The sequence below is a fragment of the Oncorhynchus mykiss genome, chromosome 25 (assembly GCF_013265735.2).
Source record: "Oncorhynchus mykiss isolate Arlee chromosome 25, USDA_OmykA_1.1, whole genome shotgun sequence".
NCBI lineage: Eukaryota > Metazoa > Chordata > Actinopteri > Salmoniformes > Salmonidae > Oncorhynchus > Oncorhynchus mykiss.
The window spans coordinates 30,952,297-30,972,389 of record NC_048589.1 but is presented as its reverse complement, the minus strand read 5'-3'; the positions used below and the strand labels follow the sequence as shown (position 1 = coordinate 30,972,389).

The window sequence follows — 20,093 nt, the reverse complement described above, 5'->3', positions numbered from 1 at the left end:
GTCCTAAATGGGATCTCTAAGTTGGTAAGTAAAGTTAGCATGTTTAGGCCTCTGACTCTCCTCTATGGAATCATGTCCAGGATCTCCCAGCCCCAGTGCCGGTGGAGACCCGTCTGCCTGCAGAGCTGTTCGGAGATGCTCTCATGGTGCTGGAGTTCCTCAAAGCCTTCGGAGAGCTCTTTGACCTCAAGGACGAGTTCCCAGAAGGCCTCACACTCGGTGAGAAACACTGGCAAAACATTGGAAAAATACAATCACTGGTTCTACAACTTTAGGTTTATCACCCATGTTTGATATTAGAATATAGTTAATTGTGTGAAAGTACAGTGACAGTCTGGTTTAGTGTGTGTTGTCAGTAGTTTTCTGACTGTTGGGCCTTGTCTGTGTGTTCCAGAGGTTCTGGAGGAGGCCCTGGTGGGGTCGGACCCCGAGGGGCCACTTTGTGAGCTGCTCTTCTTCTTCCTGTCGGCCATCTTCCAGGCCCTGGCTGAGGAGCAGGAGGAGGTGGCCCGCGACCAGGTGGCTGAGGTTGACGCCAAAGGTAGGGACAGAAACGGGCCTCGACAACGCTTGTTTACTGTCAACACCCTGTTTAGTCTACTTAACCGATCGTGATTGGTCACCAAATATACTTTGGTAGTGAGCAATACAAAGTTATCAATGGTGACATTTCACCCAGGCTGTAGGATTGACTGACTAATTACAAAGTTTAGCATATTGAAAAATCTATTAGTTTGTCAGTGTGTGAATCTTCCTTGTTGTCAGATCTGAGTGAGGCTCTGGATGATGATGCGGACCCCACCCAGTCTGCCATCAGTGCTGTGGCTTCCCTGGCTGCTGCCTGGCCTCAGCTCTACCAAGGTGAGAGAAGGACTACAATCTTTAATATAGTCAATGTTCATATACAACTACTCGCATATTTGTTTATTTTGTACTGAGAGCCTGACTTTTCAGTGCATGTCTCTGTAGGCTGCAGTCTGAAGCAGTTGGACCTGGACAGCTGTACTCTGTCAGAGATCCTGAGGCTGCACATCCTGGCATCGGGGGCCGACTGCAACTCTGCCAACGCCAAGTTCCGCTACCAGAAACGTGGAGGATTCGGCTCTACAGACGACCCCTGTGTTGAGCTAAGGCTGGCCAACCCTGGGTTGCTCAAGAGGCTGTCCTGCACTGCTGTCTACGACCTGCTGCCAGGTAACACACACACACACACAGACAGCCTCTTCAAGTTATTGCTTAAGAAAAGAAGCAGAACTGAAGAAGCTATTTTTCTTTCTGTGCCCCCAAGTGTTCGGATGTAGGCTACTAGTAAAGTTATCAGGCCTGTCAATCAGACTCAGGAAGAAAACAAGTTTCCCAGTAATATGGGTCGTATCTGGTGAACTGTTTGGTCTAGAAACACACCATTTAAGCTGTAGTAATGGTACAGCCACGGAGTTAACGACTATGCAAGCTTTTTTTTCTCTCTCTAGGGTTCCTGGAAACGACGGTAGAGCGACGCTTAATCATTACAACATATCTGGCTTTTATGAGAATTCCAGTTCTCACTCCAAAATTGTCACACTTCTGAGCCATGCTTGGGAATAAGTACTGTTTATCGAATTGAGTGTAATTTGTCTGGTGTTCTGTCCCAGGTGAGAAGCTGAAGATCCTCCATGCGTTGTGTGGTAAGCTGCTGACTCTAGTGTCTACCAGGGACTTCATAGAGGACAGTGCTGACGAGCAGAGACAGGCCAAGCAGGAGCTCAGGGAACTGAAGGCTGAGCAGCACCGCAGAGAGAGGGAAGAGGCTGCAATCAGAGTACGGAAGAGGAAGGAGGAGAAGTTAAAAGAACAGGAGATGAAATTGAAAGAGCTGAAAGAGAAACATGGAAAGCTGATGGAAGGAAGAAATGGCGACATGAAAACTGAAGAGATGAACACCAGCACTGAGAGCCTGAAGGAGGAACATCAGACTGAAGATGAGGAGGAGCAGACGATCAACAGGACTAGGAAGAGTAATAGCCTTCAGTCCTCTTGGCATACTGCTAGCAATCATAGAAAGTGTTCACATAGTGTGACTCGATCAATTGTTGCGCATAACACTAGAATGCACATTTGCATTGGAAATGTTCTATATTCTGTAGTCCAGTTCTATATGCATTGTCAAATATTTTCACTTCTGGTTAGTACCATATTGCCATTCTAACACAATCCTTTGATTTCACCCTTAGTGATGGGCAGCAATCTCCAGGAGAAGCAGCCTAAAGAGGTGAGCGCTGAGCAGCAGCCGAGAGAGAAGGATCTCCTGGAGCGCATCCAGAAGGTTGCAGCCTGCACTTATATCCTCCCCCTGGGGCGTGACCGTCTATACCGTCGTTACTGGCTCTTCCCCTCCACATCTGCCCTCTTTGTGGAAGAGGACTATTTCGGCCTGACTGAGGACATGCTGGATCCCCAGGAACCGACCTCTGAACAGGAGCCAGCCACGGCTGAGGAGATGGAGGTGTCTCAGAACGAGGCCGGACAACCAGAGGACCTCTCCCAGACAGGCTCTACCCCAGTCCCTGACTCCAAACCCATCATCCCAGCCCCCGTCCAGAGCAGCTCTGCTCCCCCAGTGAATCGTCCTAACCACTGGGCCTTCTACAGCAGTCCCCAGGAGGTGGAGGCACTGATCGAGGCCCTGAATCCACGGGGTCACAGGGAGAGCACCCTGAAGGAGGTCCTGGTGCAGGAGAAGGAACGTATTGCACAGCTCTTCTGTACAGCAACCGCTGACCGCTACCACCAGACAGGTACTGACTAGGAGAGGCCTCTGCTAGACTAGAGCAACCTGATCCAAATGGCAAATCAATCAAATGTATTTATTAATCATTTTTATTATTTTACATCAATTGTCATCAAGTCGGCTATGTTGGTTTGTCTCACTGCACTTCAGCTGACAATCGCTTCAGGAGTGAATGATTGACTGAATGGACGTTTGGGATACTCACTGTTTTGCCTGTCTTTTTTTTCTCTCCAGATATTAAACCAGAGGCTGGTGTTAACAAAGCTGTCTCAGCCAAGTCCAAGGCTGCTTCTGCTCTTCTCCCAGAGGGCACAGCGGCTCCTGCTGAGGACTTCATGGGCAACAGGCTGAGAGATCTGCTGCTAGATATAGAGGACCGCATCTACCAGGGTACACTGGGACAAGTCAAGGTTAGACTACATCTACCAGGGTACACTGGGAATAGTCGAGGTTAGACTACATCTGCCAGGGTACACTGGGAATAGTCGAGGTTAGACTACATCTACCAGGGTACACTGGGACAAGTCGAGATTAGACTACATCTACCAGGGTACACTGGGAATAGTCGAGGTTAGACTACATCTGCCAGGGTACACTGGGAATAGTCGAGGTTAGACTACATCTACCAGGGTACACTGGGACAAGTCGAGATTAGACTACATCTACCAGGGTACACTGGGAATAGTCGAGGTTAGACTACATCTACCAGGGTACACTGGGACAAGTCGAGATTAGACTACATCTACCAGGGTACACTGGGAATAGTCGAGGTTAGACTACATCTGCCAGGGTACACTGGGAATAGTCGAGGTTAGACTACATCTGCCAGGGTACACTGGGAATAGTCGAGGTTAGACTACATCTGCCAGGGTACACAGGGGCAAGTCGAGGTTAGACTACATCTGCCAGGGTACACTGGGAATAGTCGAGGTTAGACTACATCTGCCAGGGTACACTGGGAATAGTCGAGGTTAGACTACATCTGCCAGGGTACACTGGGAATAGTCGAGGTTAGACTACATCTGCCAGGGTACACTGGGAATAGTCGAGGTTAGACTACATCTGCCAGGGTACACTGGGAATAGTCGAGGTTAGACTACATCTGCCAGGGTACACTGGGAATAGTCGAGGTTAGACTACATCTGCCAGGGTACACTGGGAATAGTCGAGGTTAGACTACATCTGCCAGGGTACACTGGGAATAGTCGAGGTTAGACTACATCTGCCAGGGTACACTGGGAATAGTCGAGGTTAGACTACATCTGCCAGGGTACACTGGGAATAGTCGAGGTTAGACTACATCTGCCAGGGTACACAGGGGCAAGTCGAGGTTAGACTACATCTGCCAGGGTACACAGGGGCAAGTCGAGGTTAGACTACATCTGCCAGGGTACACTGGGAATAGTCGAGGTTAGACTACATCTGCCAGGGTACACTGGGAATAGTCGAGGTTAGACTACATCTGCCAGGGTTCACTGGGAATAGTCGAGGTTAGACTACATCTGCCAGGGTACACTGGGAATAGTCGAGGTTAGACTACATCTGCCAGGGTACACTGGGAATAGTCGAGGTTAGACTACATCTGCCAGGGTTCACAGGGGCAAGTCGAGGTTAGACTACATCTGCCAGGGTTCACAGGGGCAAGTCGAGGTTAGACTACATCTGCCAGGGTTCACAGGGGCAAGTCGAGGTTAGACTACATCTGCCAGGGTACACTGGGAATAGTCGAGGTTAGACTACATCTGCCAGGGTACACTGGGAATAGTCGAGGTTAGACTACATCTGCCAGGGTTCACAGGGGCAAGTCGAGGTTAGACTACATCTGCCAGGGTACACTGGGAATAGTCGAGGTTAGACTACATCTGCCAGGGTACACTGGGAATAGTCGAGGTTAGACTACATCTGCCAGGGTACACTGGGAATAGTCGAGGTTAGACTACATCTGCCAGGGTACACTGGGAATAGTCGAGGTTAGACTACATCTGCCAGGGTACACTGGGAATAGTCGAGGTTAGACTACATCTGCCAGGGTACACTGGGCAAGTCGAGGTTAAACTACATCTGCCAGGGTTCACAGGGGCAAGTCGAGGTTAGACTACATCTGCCAGGGTACACTGGGAATAGTCGAGGTTAGACTACATCTGCCAGGGTACACTGGGGATAGTCGAGGTTAGACTACATCTGCCAGGGTACACTGGGAATAGTCGAGGTTAGACTACATCTGCCAGGGTACACTGGGAATAGTCGAGGTTAGACTACATCTGCCAGGGTACACTGGGAATAGTCGAGGTTAGACTACATCTGCCAGGGTACACTGGGAATAGTCGAGGTTAGACTACATCTGCCAGGGTACACTGGGAATAGTCGAGGTTAGACTACATCTGCCAGGGTACACTGGGAATAGTCGAGGTTAGACTACATCTGCCAGGGTACACTGGGAATAGTCGAGGTTAGACTACATCTACCAGGGTACACTGGGAATAGTCGAGGTTAGACTACATCTGCCAGGGTACACTGGGAATAGTCGAGGTTAGACTACATCTGCCAGGGTACACAGGGGCAAGTCGAGGTTAGACTACATCTGCCAGGGTACACTGGGAATAGTCGAGGTTAGACTACATTTGCCAGGGTTCACTGGGGCAAGTCGAGGTTAGACTACATCTGCCAGGGTACGCTGGGAATAGTCGAGGTTAGACTACATCTGCCAGGGTACGCTGGGAATAGTCGAGGTTAAACTACATCTGCCAGGGTACACAGCGGCAAGTCGAGGCTTTGGTTGGGCAATAGCTCTTTCTGATTAATAATTTGTTTTATTTCACATAGTAAAAAAAGTTGAGATGCAACCGCTTTACATTTTAGTAATTTAGCATACCATCTTATCCAGAGGGACTTCCATTAGTGTAAATCAGTTCATTCTTATAGTAATGATTAGGTAATTACACTTGGGTAAGATGAGGAATGAGCTGGTATGCAGAAGTGCTGTATGTTGAGTCATGAATTGCTTCTGAGTGCAAAAAAAAACAAACTTTAAATACAAATGTAAATTTCAGTGAGTAAAAACATGGGTGCTTATTGTCTGATATCTTGTATGGTAGGTGATGGAGAGGAGTGTATGGAGGAAAGCACTGGAGGAAGGCCACTATGAACTACTGACCCCTGAGCTGAAGGAGAATGGTGTCACTAAAAGAGAGAACTGTGACGTGGAGAACATGGAAATACATTACTTGAAAAAAGACAGGTAAGTACTGTACACTCACCACATCAAAGTCCAGTCTGTCATCTTGTGCACTGACATTAGCTAGCTATAATCAATATGGTTTAGGGGTGTAAACGTTAAAACAAAGTTGGGAACCGAACTGAACCCTCCCCCCACAATTAAAATCAGTGCCTTTGTCACAGCATTATTTTCTGTGTTATAGCCTAACTAGACCATTTGGTTATAAAGGCTTGGGGAAAGTTGTGTAATTTAAATAAAACCAGAGGAAGAGGACCTTTAGGTAACAAGGTGAATTTGCAAGACAATTGCGAGATGTAGATTACCAAGACACATGCTCATGCCTGCCCCGCCTCTCTCGCACTGCCCTGCCTGCTCTTTCTCTTTGCTACTGATGAGTGTTCAGTCGTTGGTATGCTGCATGTAGAATGTCCTAGCTTAGGCTATTCATGGGACCGAGATGGAGGTACAGTATCTTCAGGCCAGTCTTTTGAGCACGGGGTTGGCTAATCTTTGTTGTTGAGTGGGTGGGGGTGTGTTTGCCTCATTATATGACATGACCGTAGGCTACCGGTATAGCCTGTATCGATTAGGCCTACCCTTTTCAGATAGAATGGTATGTGGCCCTTTGAAAGTGCTACGGCATGTCTTTTAGGCTACACTACGGCTTCTAAACGTCGACACGAAACCTTATCTTATATGAACGGTATTTTACTTGTCTGTAAAGTAACGCTGCTTCTAAAGCGGGACTCACTTCCATCACTAGGCAACCAGAACTGTCAATCCTAGCATGCCTGCTGCCTTGCGCGCGGACTGCTCTTTCCTTAAAGTACTTTAAAGTGTTTTAATCATCGGCTTACCAAGACATTTAGTAGACTGAAAGCACATCTAGCTACCCTACCATGAAAAAACAACACAGCAGGACATCAATCAGCGACGTTTATTGTTGTCAGGGAAACAATATAACATTTATATGCCGGCACAGAATTTTACTGACTGCAAAGGTACTGACGCTTCTGATGCAGCACTTTGAAGTGTCTGGAAGGTTATACATTACCGACATGTTACTGTAGCTGCGTTCTATGTTTTTAAAGGTTCGCGGGAGAGAACTTCATTGCCCGGCCCTAGTGGTCATACGAATGTAATTGGACCATTAAAGGCTCTGCATGGTCAATCCAATCTCTGCAGTGGCCGTACAGCATTTACTGCGATACGGCCTCTGGAGAAGGCAGGGCATTCATACTTCTTGGGCTTGGCAGAGCTGTTGTGTGAGGAAGTTATCAAGGAAGTGAGTTTGTTTATACAGCACCTCCTGCCCCCACCTACCGTCAATCAATCATGTCAATATTGACATAAAATTGTATGATTATATATCTTTTTTTTAAGTTGACCAAAAACCCATAAAATGGCGGTTTAAACGCTCAGAAAAGTTGTCCATTTGTCACATCCCTAATATTGTTACATTGAGATCAATTATGGTTACGTCTGAGAAAAAGGCATAGCCACCAGACACTTAAATAAGTTTTAAAAAATGATTCCCAGTGTTTCTTTATTGACGCCCTGAGCTGAGACTGCACAGGATCGATCAGTAAAAAGCATTTTTCTTTTTTATTTTTTCTCTCCATGTTACAGGTTTCACTGGTCAGGTTACAGGAGCTGAAGGCTGAGACCAAGAGGTTAGCTAGATATATGGTTACAGTGTGAGTTAGTTGAGAAAAAGCATTCTGTTGACTAACCCCAGTCCATACAAATTTGCGCAACCGCGGCTTTCAAACGAGGCTGCAATGAAAACTAATGGGACTGTAGCGACTGTGTTGTCATTCAAGCATTGATTGACATTGTAATGGCTCAATAGTATTGGAGAAAAGTAAGGAAAAAACGGACCTCTCTGACACTGTACGTTAAATTGTGATGTCGTACAGCCTCTCTCCACCAGGTGAAGCTCTTCTCTCACAGATTTAAAAACAGGAAAGGGACAGGGTAAGGACAGATACCTAGTCAATTAACTGAATATTATTTTTTTGCGTCATCACTGCAAGCCATCATGACTCTCAAAAGCCGTGACAGCCGCTGTTTACTTCTGAAGATAACTTTAGCGCCGCCCTAAAAACCTGACTCAAATTCGACACAAGCCTTCAAATAGGTATTTAATGACACATATAAACTCTTTTATAGTGTTTTACTTACATTTTAGAGGTGATGAATTGGACAGTGATATAAGCACCCAACATTTTTTTTTTTTTAAGACCCGACGGAGCTCTGCCTTCAAATCATGCGGAGAGGTGCAGCATGAAGGTCTCGTCATTGATTTTATGGAAAGGGGAGAAGTTGTGGTTTATAATAGTATTCATATTACAGTTGACCTGGAAGTATTATGTTTTTTGGGGTGCTAAAATAAGGTAAACTGTAAGTTACAGTGCAATGTACAAAAGTGTGTTAGCTAACTATAGGTAACAGACTTGTAAAAATGTGGTGTGGAACTCTTTTTGTCAGTGTTTGTAATGGGGAAACTCATGACCCCAAGAACAAGCAACATCTGGTACAATAAGTCATACATTCCACATACCTTCCTGTTTTTTGTATCCCCACAGTATCTTAGACTGTGCTTCCCCAGGAGTCAAAGTTTAACACAATCTCTCTCGGTCTTGTCCATGTTGTTCAGGTTACAGGTGTCATTGTTCAGGCTACAGGAACTGAAGGGGGATAGTATGAGCACAACGTCCACCAGCCCCAACACCCCTCAGATGGTCAACAACACTGTCCACTACCTGGCTCAGGCCCTGGCCCACATTCAACAGGGAATTGAGAGAAAGTTCCTCAAGGCTCCACTAGGTAGGCCAGCAAAACTCCCCCTCACATCATAACGCCTTCCTGCAAAGAAGAGGAATTGTCCCAATTGGCACCCTAATATATTTTATAGTGCACTACTGTGACTAGGGCTCATAGGGAATAGGGTGCCATTTGGGATGCACAGTGTTGTCGTGTCTTTACTATCATTTAAACTGAAGACTTCTTTTTTATCAAAGATTCTCTGTAATTAGTTACTCAATTTAAACTGAATAATCATGTAACTGTAATTAACTAGGAAGTTGGGGCACCAAGGAAAGTATTCAGATTACAAAGTTATAATTTCCCAATATAACCTTTCAGATATTTTCATATCTGATCCATAGTCTTCTGATTAATGATTTATTTATTTTACCTCACGTTAGTCTCATTCCAAACGTTGTAAATTGTTGGTTATCTGCACAAATCCAGTCTTCACTATGAGTCATCCATACATCAATTGTCTTAAATAATTTATTTATCACTAACTAAGTAATTCACAGAAATGCATAAACAAACAGTAAATATGGTTACATGAAATGATAGAATGTGCCCTAGTGGGCTGAACCGGCATGACAGCTTGTTAGACAAAGGGGCAATGGGGGGGTCGACTAAAGTCCCTACAGAGTTAATTATAACAATTAAAATGCTAATCCCTTACACATGAACGCTCACTCATTCGGGAACAATTGCAATCAATATATATATTTACGCTCAGTGTGTCGTCTTGATCGCTGGTGAAAAGTATTTATTTTGCAGAATTGTCTGTCTCCCTCTCTCTCTCTCTCTCTGTCTTGGTTAGAGGGGATAGTTCAAAGTGACATTCGTTATAGAATGGATGTTTCGGCGGTTGTCGTTCTTCACATTCAATGATGCCGAATTCCTAGCTGCAGACTAGTAATTTGTATCAAAGATCTCAGAGTTTAATCACGTATGGTTAAAAAGATTCAGCAATGGTCTATACCTTTAGCCCTCTCGTAATTGAGGTAAGCTTGGTCTCAACCTTAGTCCTCCCCTAATGGAGAAAAACATGGTCTGGTGATAATTTCTCAAAGTTGGGTTTTTATTCAGAATGGCAGAAGAGGGCTGTCCCAGGATGTCTGACCCTAACTGGGCTCAGGGGCGGTCCTCTGATTTAGTTCAAATAAAAAGGGAATTATATTTTTCTTCATTAAACAGTCCACAATCATATTACATCATTGTACAAACAGTATCATCCTCACTCAGTCATCTTAAACAACAATTAGATATAAACCTCATATCTGAGGCTATTATATAAACAGCGTTATGTGGCCACAAGCCTTTATATCCATATGGTCTAGTTAGGCTAATGTGGCCACACCGTCTCTCATGAGCTTCCCAAGTTGTGACAAACGCACCAGTTTGTAGCTGGATTCTTCACCAATCTTTTACACTTTCTCTGGAACATTAAATGTGTTCGTACCTCAAGTTCTGTGAGGTGGAAGGATTTCCTTTGTCCTCTGTGAAAGTTTACCCTCTCTCTAATACTGTGTGTCCATGAGGCAGGGTCTTCCTTAGGAATTTATGACCTCACTCTGCCCACAGCAGTCTGGTTGTAGAAGCAGAGAGTGGGGGATGGTGCTCGCTGTACTCAGAGGGCAACATCATGACAGTGTGCACACTTAGATAATGCTAATTGTAGTAATTTTGAGACTTTTCCTGGATTTAAAAAATTGTAATTGAGAATCTCTTGAAATGCTTTTTAGGCCAAGCTTCTAGTTACAGACGATGTTCCCGCTAAGCTGCAGCTCCCCGGGGGACTGCTGTGCAGAAATATCAGCCCACCGAGAGAAGCACGAGATTTAACTTCTTTACTCAACTTTCTAGAGCAGTGGTCACCAACTCGGTGATCTCCAAGGCATTCTTAGTCCATCACCAAACATTTCTGTAAAAACCCCAATGATAAAGCCTTGCGTTCCCATTTTTTATTTTTTTTGTATTCATCATGGGCTGTTGACGGTAGGTGCACCCGCTTCAGCTGCCCTGCGCACCGGGTAGGCCAACTGTTGCCATTTTGAACCATTTCATGTGTCAGAAGGTACAAAATCTGCCTTCCCGGCGGGCCCAGGGAGGCCTACCGCTAGCCACTTAGATGGCTTAGATGACCTTGTCTGCAGTAACGTAGCAGGCATAAAAGAAAGCTCCAGCTAAGTTGATACTGTGAGATTTCAAAATGTTTAAAACCATGACTAGAGAGACTATCAATGAATAGAGCAAAGAGCTGCTGTTGTTGAGTGAGTTCTTGTTTAAGTTATAAACGCTACAACAAGCACTGCAGCAGTAATGAATGAGTAGGAAGGTTTAAAAAAAAAATATATATATATATATATATATATATATATATATATATATATATATATATATATATATATATATATATATATATATATATATATATATATATATATATATATATATTTCACCTTTATTTAACCAGGTAGGCCAGTTGAGAATAAGTTATCATTTACAACTGTGACCTGGCCAAGATAAAGCAAAGCAGTGTGACAACAGCACAGAGTTACACATGGGATAATCAAACGTACAGTCAATAACACAATAGAAAAATATATGTACAGTGTGTGCAAATGTAGTAAGATAAGGGAGGTAAGGCAATAAATCTGCCATAGAGGTGAAGTAATTACAATTTAGCATTAACATTGGAGTGATTGATGTGCAAGTAGAGAAGGTGGGGTGCAAAAGAGCAAAATAAATAACAATATGGGGATGAGTTGGGTGTGCTATTTACAGATGGGCTGTGTACAGGTACAGTGATCGGAAAGCTGCTCTGACAGCTGATTCTTAAAGTTAGAGAGGGAGATATAGGTCTCCAGCTTCAGAGACTTTAGCAATTCGTTCCAGTCACTGGCAGTAGAGAACTGGAAGGAAAGGCAGCTAAATGAGTGTTGGCTTTGGGGATGACAAGTGAAATATACCTGCTGGAGTGTGTGCTACGGGTGGGTGTTGCTATGGTGACCAGTGAGCTGAGAAAAGGCAGGCTTTACCTAGCAAAGACCTATAGACGACGAATATGTAGCGAGGGCCAACCAACGAGAGCATACAGGTCGCAGTGGTGGGTAGTATATGGGGCTTTGGTGACACAACGGATGGCACTGTGATAGACTGCATACAATTTGTTGAGTAGAGTGTTGGAGGCTCTTTTATAGTTGACGTCGCCGAAGTCAAGGATCGGTAGGATGGTCAGTTTTACGAAGGTATGTTTGCAGCATGAGTGAAGGATGCTTTGTTGTGATATAGGAAGCTGATTCTAGATTTAATTTTGGATTGGAGATGCTTAATGTGAGTCTGGAAGGAGAGTTTAGAGATAAACCAGATACCTAGGTATTTGTAGTTGTCCACATATTCTAAGTCCAAACCGTCCAGAGTAGTGATGCTCGTCGTGCGGGCAGCGATCGGTTGAAGAGCATGCATTTAGTTTTATATGCATTTAAAAGCAGGAGGCCACGGAAGGAGTGTTGTATGGCATTGAAGCTCGTTTGGAGGTGTGTTAAGTGTTCAAAGAAGGACCAGATGTATACAGAATGGTGTCGTCTGCGTAGAGGTGGATCAGAGAATCACCAGCAGCAAGAGCGACATCGACATGCATGCATGCATGCACGCACGCACACACGCATAGACGCCTAGACGCATAGATAGATTGAAAAGAGTCGGCCCGAGATTTGAACCCTGTGGTACCCCAATAGAGACTGCCAGAGGTCTGGACAACAGGCCCTCCGATTTGACACACTGAACTCTATTTGAGAAGTAGTTAGTGAACCAGGCAAGGCAATCATTAGTGAAACCAAGGCTGTTGAGTCTGCCGATAAGAGAACGGTGATTGACCGTGTCGAAAGCCTTGGCCAGGTCGATGAATACAGCTGCACAGTATTGTCTCTTATCAATGGCGGTTATGATATCGTTTAGGACCTTGAGCGTGGCTGAGGTGCACCCATGACCAGCTCGGAAACCAAATTGCATAGTGGAGAAGGTACGGGAGAATTCAAAATGGTCTGTGATTTTGTTAACTTGGCTTTTGAAGATTTTAGAAAGGCAGGGTGGATATAGGTCTATAACAGTTTGGGTCTAGAGTGTCTCCCCTTTGAAGAGGGGGATGAGTGTGGGATGAGCGCGTCAGATCTTTGGGGATCTTAGACGATACGAAAGAGAGGTTAAACGGGCTAGTAGTAGGGGTTGCAACAATTTTGGCAGATAATTTTAGAGGGTCCAGATGATTCTATCCCAGCTGATTTGTAGGGATCCAGATTTTGCCGCTCTTTCAGAACATCCTCTGTCTGGATTTGGGTGAAGGAGAAGCGGGGGGTACAGAGCTGTTGGTAGAGGTAGCCAGGTGGAAAGCATGGCCAGCTGTAGAGAAATGCTTATTGAAGTTCTCGATTATTGTAGATTTATCGGTGGTTACGGTGTTTCCTAGCCTCTCCTAGTGCAGTGGGCAGCTGGGAGGAGGTGCTTTTATTCTCCATGGACTTTAGTATCCCAGAACTTTTTGGAATTAGTGCTACAGGATGCAAATTTCTGTTTGAAAAAGCCAGCCTAAGCTTTCCTAAGTGACTGTGTATATTGGTTCCTAACTTTCCCTGAAAAGTTGCATATCGTGGGGGCTATTTGATGCTAATGCAGAACGCCACAGGATATTTTTGTGCTGGTCAAGGGCAGACAGGTCTGGGGTGAACCAAGGGCTATATCTGTTATTTTTTTATATACTTTTTTTGAATGGGACATGCTTATTTACAATGGTGAGGAAAGTACTTTTAAAGAGCAACCAGGCATCCTCTACTAACGGGATGAGGTCAATATCCTTCCAGGATACCTGGGCCAGGGCGATTAGAAAGGCCTGCTCGCTGAAGTGTTTTAGGGAGCGTATGACAGTGATGGTCGTTTGACCGCGGCCCCATTATGGACAGGCAATGAGGCAGTGATCGCTGAGGTCCTTGTTGAAGACAGTAGAGGTGTATTTAGAGGGCAAGTTGATCAGGATTATATCTATTAGGGTGCCCGTGTTTACAGATTTAGGGTTGTACCTGGTAGGTTCCTCGATAATTTGTGTGAGATTGAGGGCATCTAATTTAGATTGTAGGACGGCCGGGGTGTGAAGCATATCCCAGTTTAGGTCACCAAACATCTTCAATCAATTCACATATGGTGTCCAGGGCACAGCTGGGGGCTGAGGGGGGTCTATAACAAGTGACAACGGTGAGAGACTTGTTTCTGGAAAGCTGGATTTGTAAAAGTAGAAGCTTGAATTGTTTGGGCACAGACCTGGATAGTATGACAGAACTCTGCAGGCTATCGCTGCAGTAGATTGCAACTCCTCCCCCTGGCAGTTCTATCTTGTTGGAAAATGTTGTAGTTTGGGATGGACATGTCAGAATTTTTGGTGGCTTTCCTTAGCCAGGATTCAGACACAGCTAGGACATCAGGGTTGGCGGAGTGTATCGATAGTCTTGGGTATTTTTTTAACGTCAATATTTCACTTTGTCTGTTCATAGGAGTAACAACATGAATTTGTGCATGAAGCAGAAATAATGCGGTGAGACTCGAGTTTCACCATCAGCTGGAAGATGGTGTCTGTTTTTTTGGTCAGTGGAGGAAAGGGATAGTGGAGTGATGTTGAGAAGCAGACCCTCAGTCTGCTGCGCTCTCCCTCCACTAAAGCTTATCATCATGTCCAGGCACCATCCACCCAGTAAAATAAAAAGCTAATTATTTAAAATGTATGCTCACTTAGCTGTACTTCACAAGTAATATAACAATGGATATATTACCGGTGTGATCATATAGCATACCTCAAATTTTAGAAAATATATATTTTTAAATGGCCTGAACAACAATGCATTCATTGGCAGGGCAATTTCAAGCAAAGTCAATATGTGGTAATGTTTTGGGCCTACAGCTTACTGCACAAACCTCATTGCCACAGTACTGTTTTTAATTGGTTAATGTTGCATGGCTTACGTTTTTTAAGTCATAGATCTCGGCTTGCATTTTGACTAAGGTTATCTTGATTCAGAAGAGTGGTCGCCAACCTTTTCTGAAGTTTTCCCTGTTAACCTTATCAACGTTTCCATTTACTGTGGCAATTGTGATTGAATCAACGCAATATTAGCCACTTTTTAATGCAACATATCGAATAAAACAAAATATGCAAGAGATTTTGTTGTAGGCAGAACGCATCAGAGTAGGATTCTATTGCAATGACACACATGACTCAGCCTGTACTTTATATAGACTAGTGTTGCATAAACTATCAGACCTGCAGTAGGCCTATATGCAAATAGACCATTGCCATATGGATCTGTGCCATTTACTTTGAACTGGACTGTGTTTACAGCATGAGCAGTCGTGAGTAGATGCGCTTGTTTTGAGATCATAGCGGAGGCTGCATGTAGCCACATGTGCCCATTGTGTTCATATCCTTTGCTAGTTAGTGCGTTATTAGCCAAGTTATAGATCATTTGTTGTCAGGAATGGGGGAGTGATTGCTTCCTACAAGAGCACAAAATGTGTACGTTACCTGACTGACTTTTCAAAGATGTCTAGAAAAGTTATTATTTATTATTTTATTATTCTTAAAGGGACAGTGTTGTATTTTGAGACAGGCTTGAATAAGCTAAGTCGGCAGAGGGTAGCATAATTTGTCTGATTCTTTGTAATAATGGTATGGGAATAATAGTGCGTTTTTAATTTTGTAAAGTGGTTTCTTGTGTCAAACAACACAACCCCATTTTCAGTCACATCCTTGTCTGAAGGACAAGTGGATGAACAGGTTCATGTCAAGCCCTGCATGTTTTTTTTTTCAATAGTCTCATGGAATGTAGACCTACATTGAGCACTTCACATTGGCTGCTACTGTAGGCTGAACAGCTATTTCCATGTTAAAATGTTAATGAAGGCTTTTTCTCCATTGTTTTTGATGGTAGGCCACTCTGGTAGGCCTACATTATGATCAAATAGCCACAGTAGCCAACTTGGCCACTGTTATAACTAACTTAAAGTGGGTACAGCCTCAGTGTTCAAAGTAAATGTACGCTGGAAGTTGGACAGAATTTTCACAACGTTCAAGTCTGCACTCAGTAGACCTGAAATTTGTTCCGTGCTGGAAAAAATTGGAGGGAACATGGTCAGAGGCCTTTATCCGAGCATATTTTAACTAGGGCTGAGTAGTAAGTGCTTACTTGATGTCAGCTTGATTTATTTAAATAATCACTGACTTTCATTGTTTGGGTTGAATTCTGTAACAATAAAACAATTCATATAAGTCCTGTGATGGTAGTGACTGCCAATTACTGCTTATCACTGATTAACCATTTATTCGCATTACTTTACAATATTTTTGTGTATTACATTTATTTTATTTGACTTAATTTAATTACTAGTCATCTCTATAGAGCTGCTTCCTATGCTGTCTGACAATCACTCTTTTGTAGTACTTCAAAGTAAATAAGGCATACTTTTATGACTGAATGCCAACTATCAGTCACTTAGATCATGTATTTTCATGGAGAGATATCTCACGAAGCAACAGCTGCTCTCTCTATCCCCTCACGATCACGAATTCTTCTTCCTCTTCCATACCAGGCATAAAAGAAACACAGACCGGACAAGTAGCTGCACAATGACTTATGGTCATTGTAGGTAGTTTAGCTCATAAAATAAAGAATATTGGCCTGTTGGAAACTACAACTCCCTTCTGGATCTGATTCATCTTTAGAGAATGCGCTCATTGAGCTCACAGACAAAAATGGAATTCAAATCATTGAATCGATGTCAGTCAGTTTTAAAAACTGAAAAATAAGACACTTTTGTTAATCTCTCAGCACTACTTTCAACAGACCTTAACTGCCAGCCAGACAGGGAATGAGTGCTACCTGTGTTTTAATGTCTGCTGTAACCTGTATTTTTCACACTCTAAACTGGTCATTCGAACAGTATGATCTTTTAGGGTTTAGGGCTTTTGATTATGTTTGACGTTCAAATTGATATATTTTGACTTTCATGGCAAAACAGTGCCTCACCTTATTCCCCCTCCCAACAGGCGATGAAGACTCTAAAAGGGACCAGAAGGCAAAGAAGAAGGAGAAGAAAGATGAGGATCAACACAGTGAAGGTAATTATATTGTAGATGATGGAGAGGAGTGTTGCATTCTGTGACATGTTTCAAGTTTTTTTGTCATATGCACAAGAAAAGTGAAATGCCTTTCTTGCAAACTCTAAACCCAATAATGTAGTAATCAATGTAGCACTAAAAATAACAAGGTCGAACAAAAACACATGGGAAGTTAAGACGCTATATGCAGGGATACTGGAGTGTTGGCGATAGATATGTAAGGTGACTAGGCATCAGAATTTATGATAAACAGTAGCAGTGGCGTGTGTGAGTCGTGTGTAACAATAAAATACATGGTTGTGTCAACTCAGTCAGTGTAGTTATTTAGCAGTCTTATGGCTTGGGGATAGAAGCTGTTCAGGACTCTCTTGGTGTCAGACTTGATGTACCGCCAGCCATGCGGAAGCAGAGAGGACAGTCTATGACTTGGGTGGCTGGATTTTCTGGGCCTTCCAGACTGTCTGTCTCTCTTCTCTCTCTGAACCTCAGACGGTAGGGACGGTGGTCGGGTCTAGGGATAGGCACGGATATTTGAATATCCAAATGGACTTTAGTGTTTGATTACTTGTGAGAGTATACTTAAAAAACATTAAAAAAAAAAAAACATTTTTAATAAGAGGCCTATTTTTAAGAAAATGTCATTATTGACGTGACAGTGCTACATATAAGGATAGATCATGACATTAGACATTTCAATATAACGAGTTGACAGGTTTTTTTGAGTGCGCCCCAATAAAGAAAGATGTACTGGTAGACAACACACTTTTCGTGCATGTAGCTTGTCGGACGATCAAAGCAGCGCTACTCAGAGGCTCCTTGTGAAGTGGGAGATTTCTAATCGATGCAAAAAGGGGAAAAAATGACGGAATGAAGTTGGCTAAATGATCAACCAACAGGTAGGCTGTTGTTTAATATGAATGGATGTGAGGAGTGCAGCAAAATCGCCTTAGCCAGCTAGCAAGGCTAATTAACTAACTTAACTGGCTAGTGTAGTTAGCTAGCTTCTTTAACCTAGCGCAGCAACAAGTTTGTCTAACTTGCTCAAATAGGTTTGGCTACTTTCTCTCTCTTTCCGTGTCAGACACACTGGCCTCTGCTCATCTCGCTCCCCTCTCCACCATCTGTGCTGAAACAAGTGCACCTCTGCACGAGCAAGACCCCATTGCAGTAGGAAAAGTTGTTTCTTTTAAACGCATGTATTTCGACTATCCGGATATCTGAAAGAAGTTGACATCTTAAATGCCCATCCTTGGGTGGTGAATACTGTAATAATGTCTGACTGTATGTCTCTTCTCTCTGACCAGACAGTAGTGACGGGGTGGTGAATACTGTAATAATGTCTGGCTGTATGTCTCTTCTCTCTCTGACCAGACAGTAGTGACGGGGTGGTGAATACTGTAATAATGTCTGACTGTATGTCTCTTCTCTCTCTGACCAGACAGTAGTGACGGGGTGGTGAATACTACTGTAATAATGTCTGACTGTATGTCTCTTCTCTCTCTGACCAGACAGTAGTGACGGGGTGGTGAATACTACTGTAATAATGTCTGACTGTATGTCTCTTCTCTCTCTGACCAGACAGTAGTGACGGGGTGGTGAATACTACTGTAATAATGTCTGACTGTATGTCTCTTCTCTCTCTGACCAGACAGTAGTGACGGGGTGGTGAATACTACTGTAATGTCTGACTGTATGTCTCTTCTCTCTCTGACCAGACAGTAGTGACGGGGTGGTGAATACTACTGTAATGTCTGACTGTATGTCTCTTCTCTCTGACCAGACAGTAGTGACGGGGTGGTGAATACTGTAATAATGTCTGACTGTATGTCTCTTCTCTCTCTGACCAGACAGTAGTGACGGGGTGGTGAATACTGTAATAATGTCTGACTGTATGTCTCTTCTCTCTCTGACCAGACAGTAGTGACGGGGTGGTGAATACTACTGTAATAATGTCTGACTGTATGTCTCTTCTCTCTCTGACCAGACAGTAGTGACGGGGTGGTGAATACTACTGTAATGTCTGACTGTATGTCTCTTCTCTCTCTGACCAGACAGTAGTGACGGGGTGGTGAATACTGTAATAATGTCTGACTGTATGTCTCTTCTCTCTCTGACCAGACAGTAGTGACGGGGTGGTGAATACTACTGTAATGTCTGACTGTATGTCTCTTCTCTCTCTGACCAGACAGTAGTGACGGGGTGGTGAATACTGTAATAATGTCTGACTGTATGTCTCTTCTCTCTCTGACCAGACAGTAGTGACGGGGTGGTGAATACTGTAATAATGTCTGACTGTATGTCTCTTCTCTCTCTGACCAGACAGTAGTGACGGGGTGGTGAATACTGTAATAATGTCTGACTGTATGTCTCTTCTCTCTCTGACCAGACAGTAGTGACGGGGTGGTGAATACTACTGTAATAATGTCTGGCTGTATGTCTCTTCTCTCTCTGACCAGACAGTAGTGACGGGGTGGTGAATACTACTGTAATGTCTGACTGTATGTCTCTTCTCTCTCTGACCAGACAGTAGTGACGGGGTGGTGAATACTACTGTAATAATGTCTGACTGTATGTCTCTTCTCTCTCTGACCAGACAGTAGTGACGGGGTGGTGAATACTACTGTAATAATGTCTGACTGTATGTCTCTTCTCTCTCTGACCAGACAGTAGTGACGGGGTGGTGAATACTGTAATAATGTCTGACTGTATGTCTCTTCTCTCTCTGACCAGACGGTAGTGACGGGGTGGTGAATACTACTGTAATAATGTCTGACTGTATGTCTCTTCTCTCTCTGACCAGACGGTAGTGACGGGGTGGTGAATACTGTAATAATGTCTGACTGTATGTCTCTTCTCTCTCTGACCAGACGGTAGTGACGGGGTGGTGAATACTGTAATAATGTCTGACTGTATGTCTCTTCTCTCTCTGACCAGACAGTAGTGACGGGGTGGTGAATACTACTGTAATAATGTCTGGCTGTATGTCTCTTCTCTCTGACCAGACAGTAGTGACGGGGTGGTGAATACTACTGTAATGTCTGACTGTATGTCTCTTCTCTCTCTGACCAGACAGTAGTGACGGGGTGGTGAATACTACTGTAATAATGTCTGGCTGTATGTCTCTTCTCTCTCTGACCAGA

The 20,093-nt window shown here is 43.8% G+C and overlaps 1 protein-coding gene across 6 annotated transcripts in view; it reads left to right on the top strand.

Moving 5' to 3' along the window:
* LOC110505782 (bromodomain adjacent to zinc finger domain protein 1A) overlaps positions 1-20,093 on the top strand; it is a 72,723-nt gene that overhangs the window by 13,375 nt on the left and 39,255 nt on the right. For all 6 annotated transcript variants that reach the window (XM_036962347.1, XM_036962343.1, XM_036962345.1 and 3 more), the window contains exons 11-20: positions 81-219; positions 395-541; positions 766-861; positions 970-1,194; positions 1,635-1,997; positions 2,214-2,777; positions 3,005-3,180; positions 5,866-6,008; positions 8,647-8,816; positions 16,882-16,953. In XM_036962347.1, the coding sequence (XP_036818242.1) occupies positions 81-219; positions 395-541; positions 766-861; positions 970-1,194; positions 1,635-1,997; positions 2,214-2,777; positions 3,005-3,180; positions 5,866-6,008; positions 8,647-8,816; positions 16,882-16,953 (2,095 nt within the window). The remainder of the gene's footprint in view (positions 1-80; positions 220-394; positions 542-765; positions 862-969; positions 1,195-1,634; positions 1,998-2,213; positions 2,778-3,004; positions 3,181-5,865; positions 6,009-8,646; positions 8,817-16,881; positions 16,954-20,093) is intronic.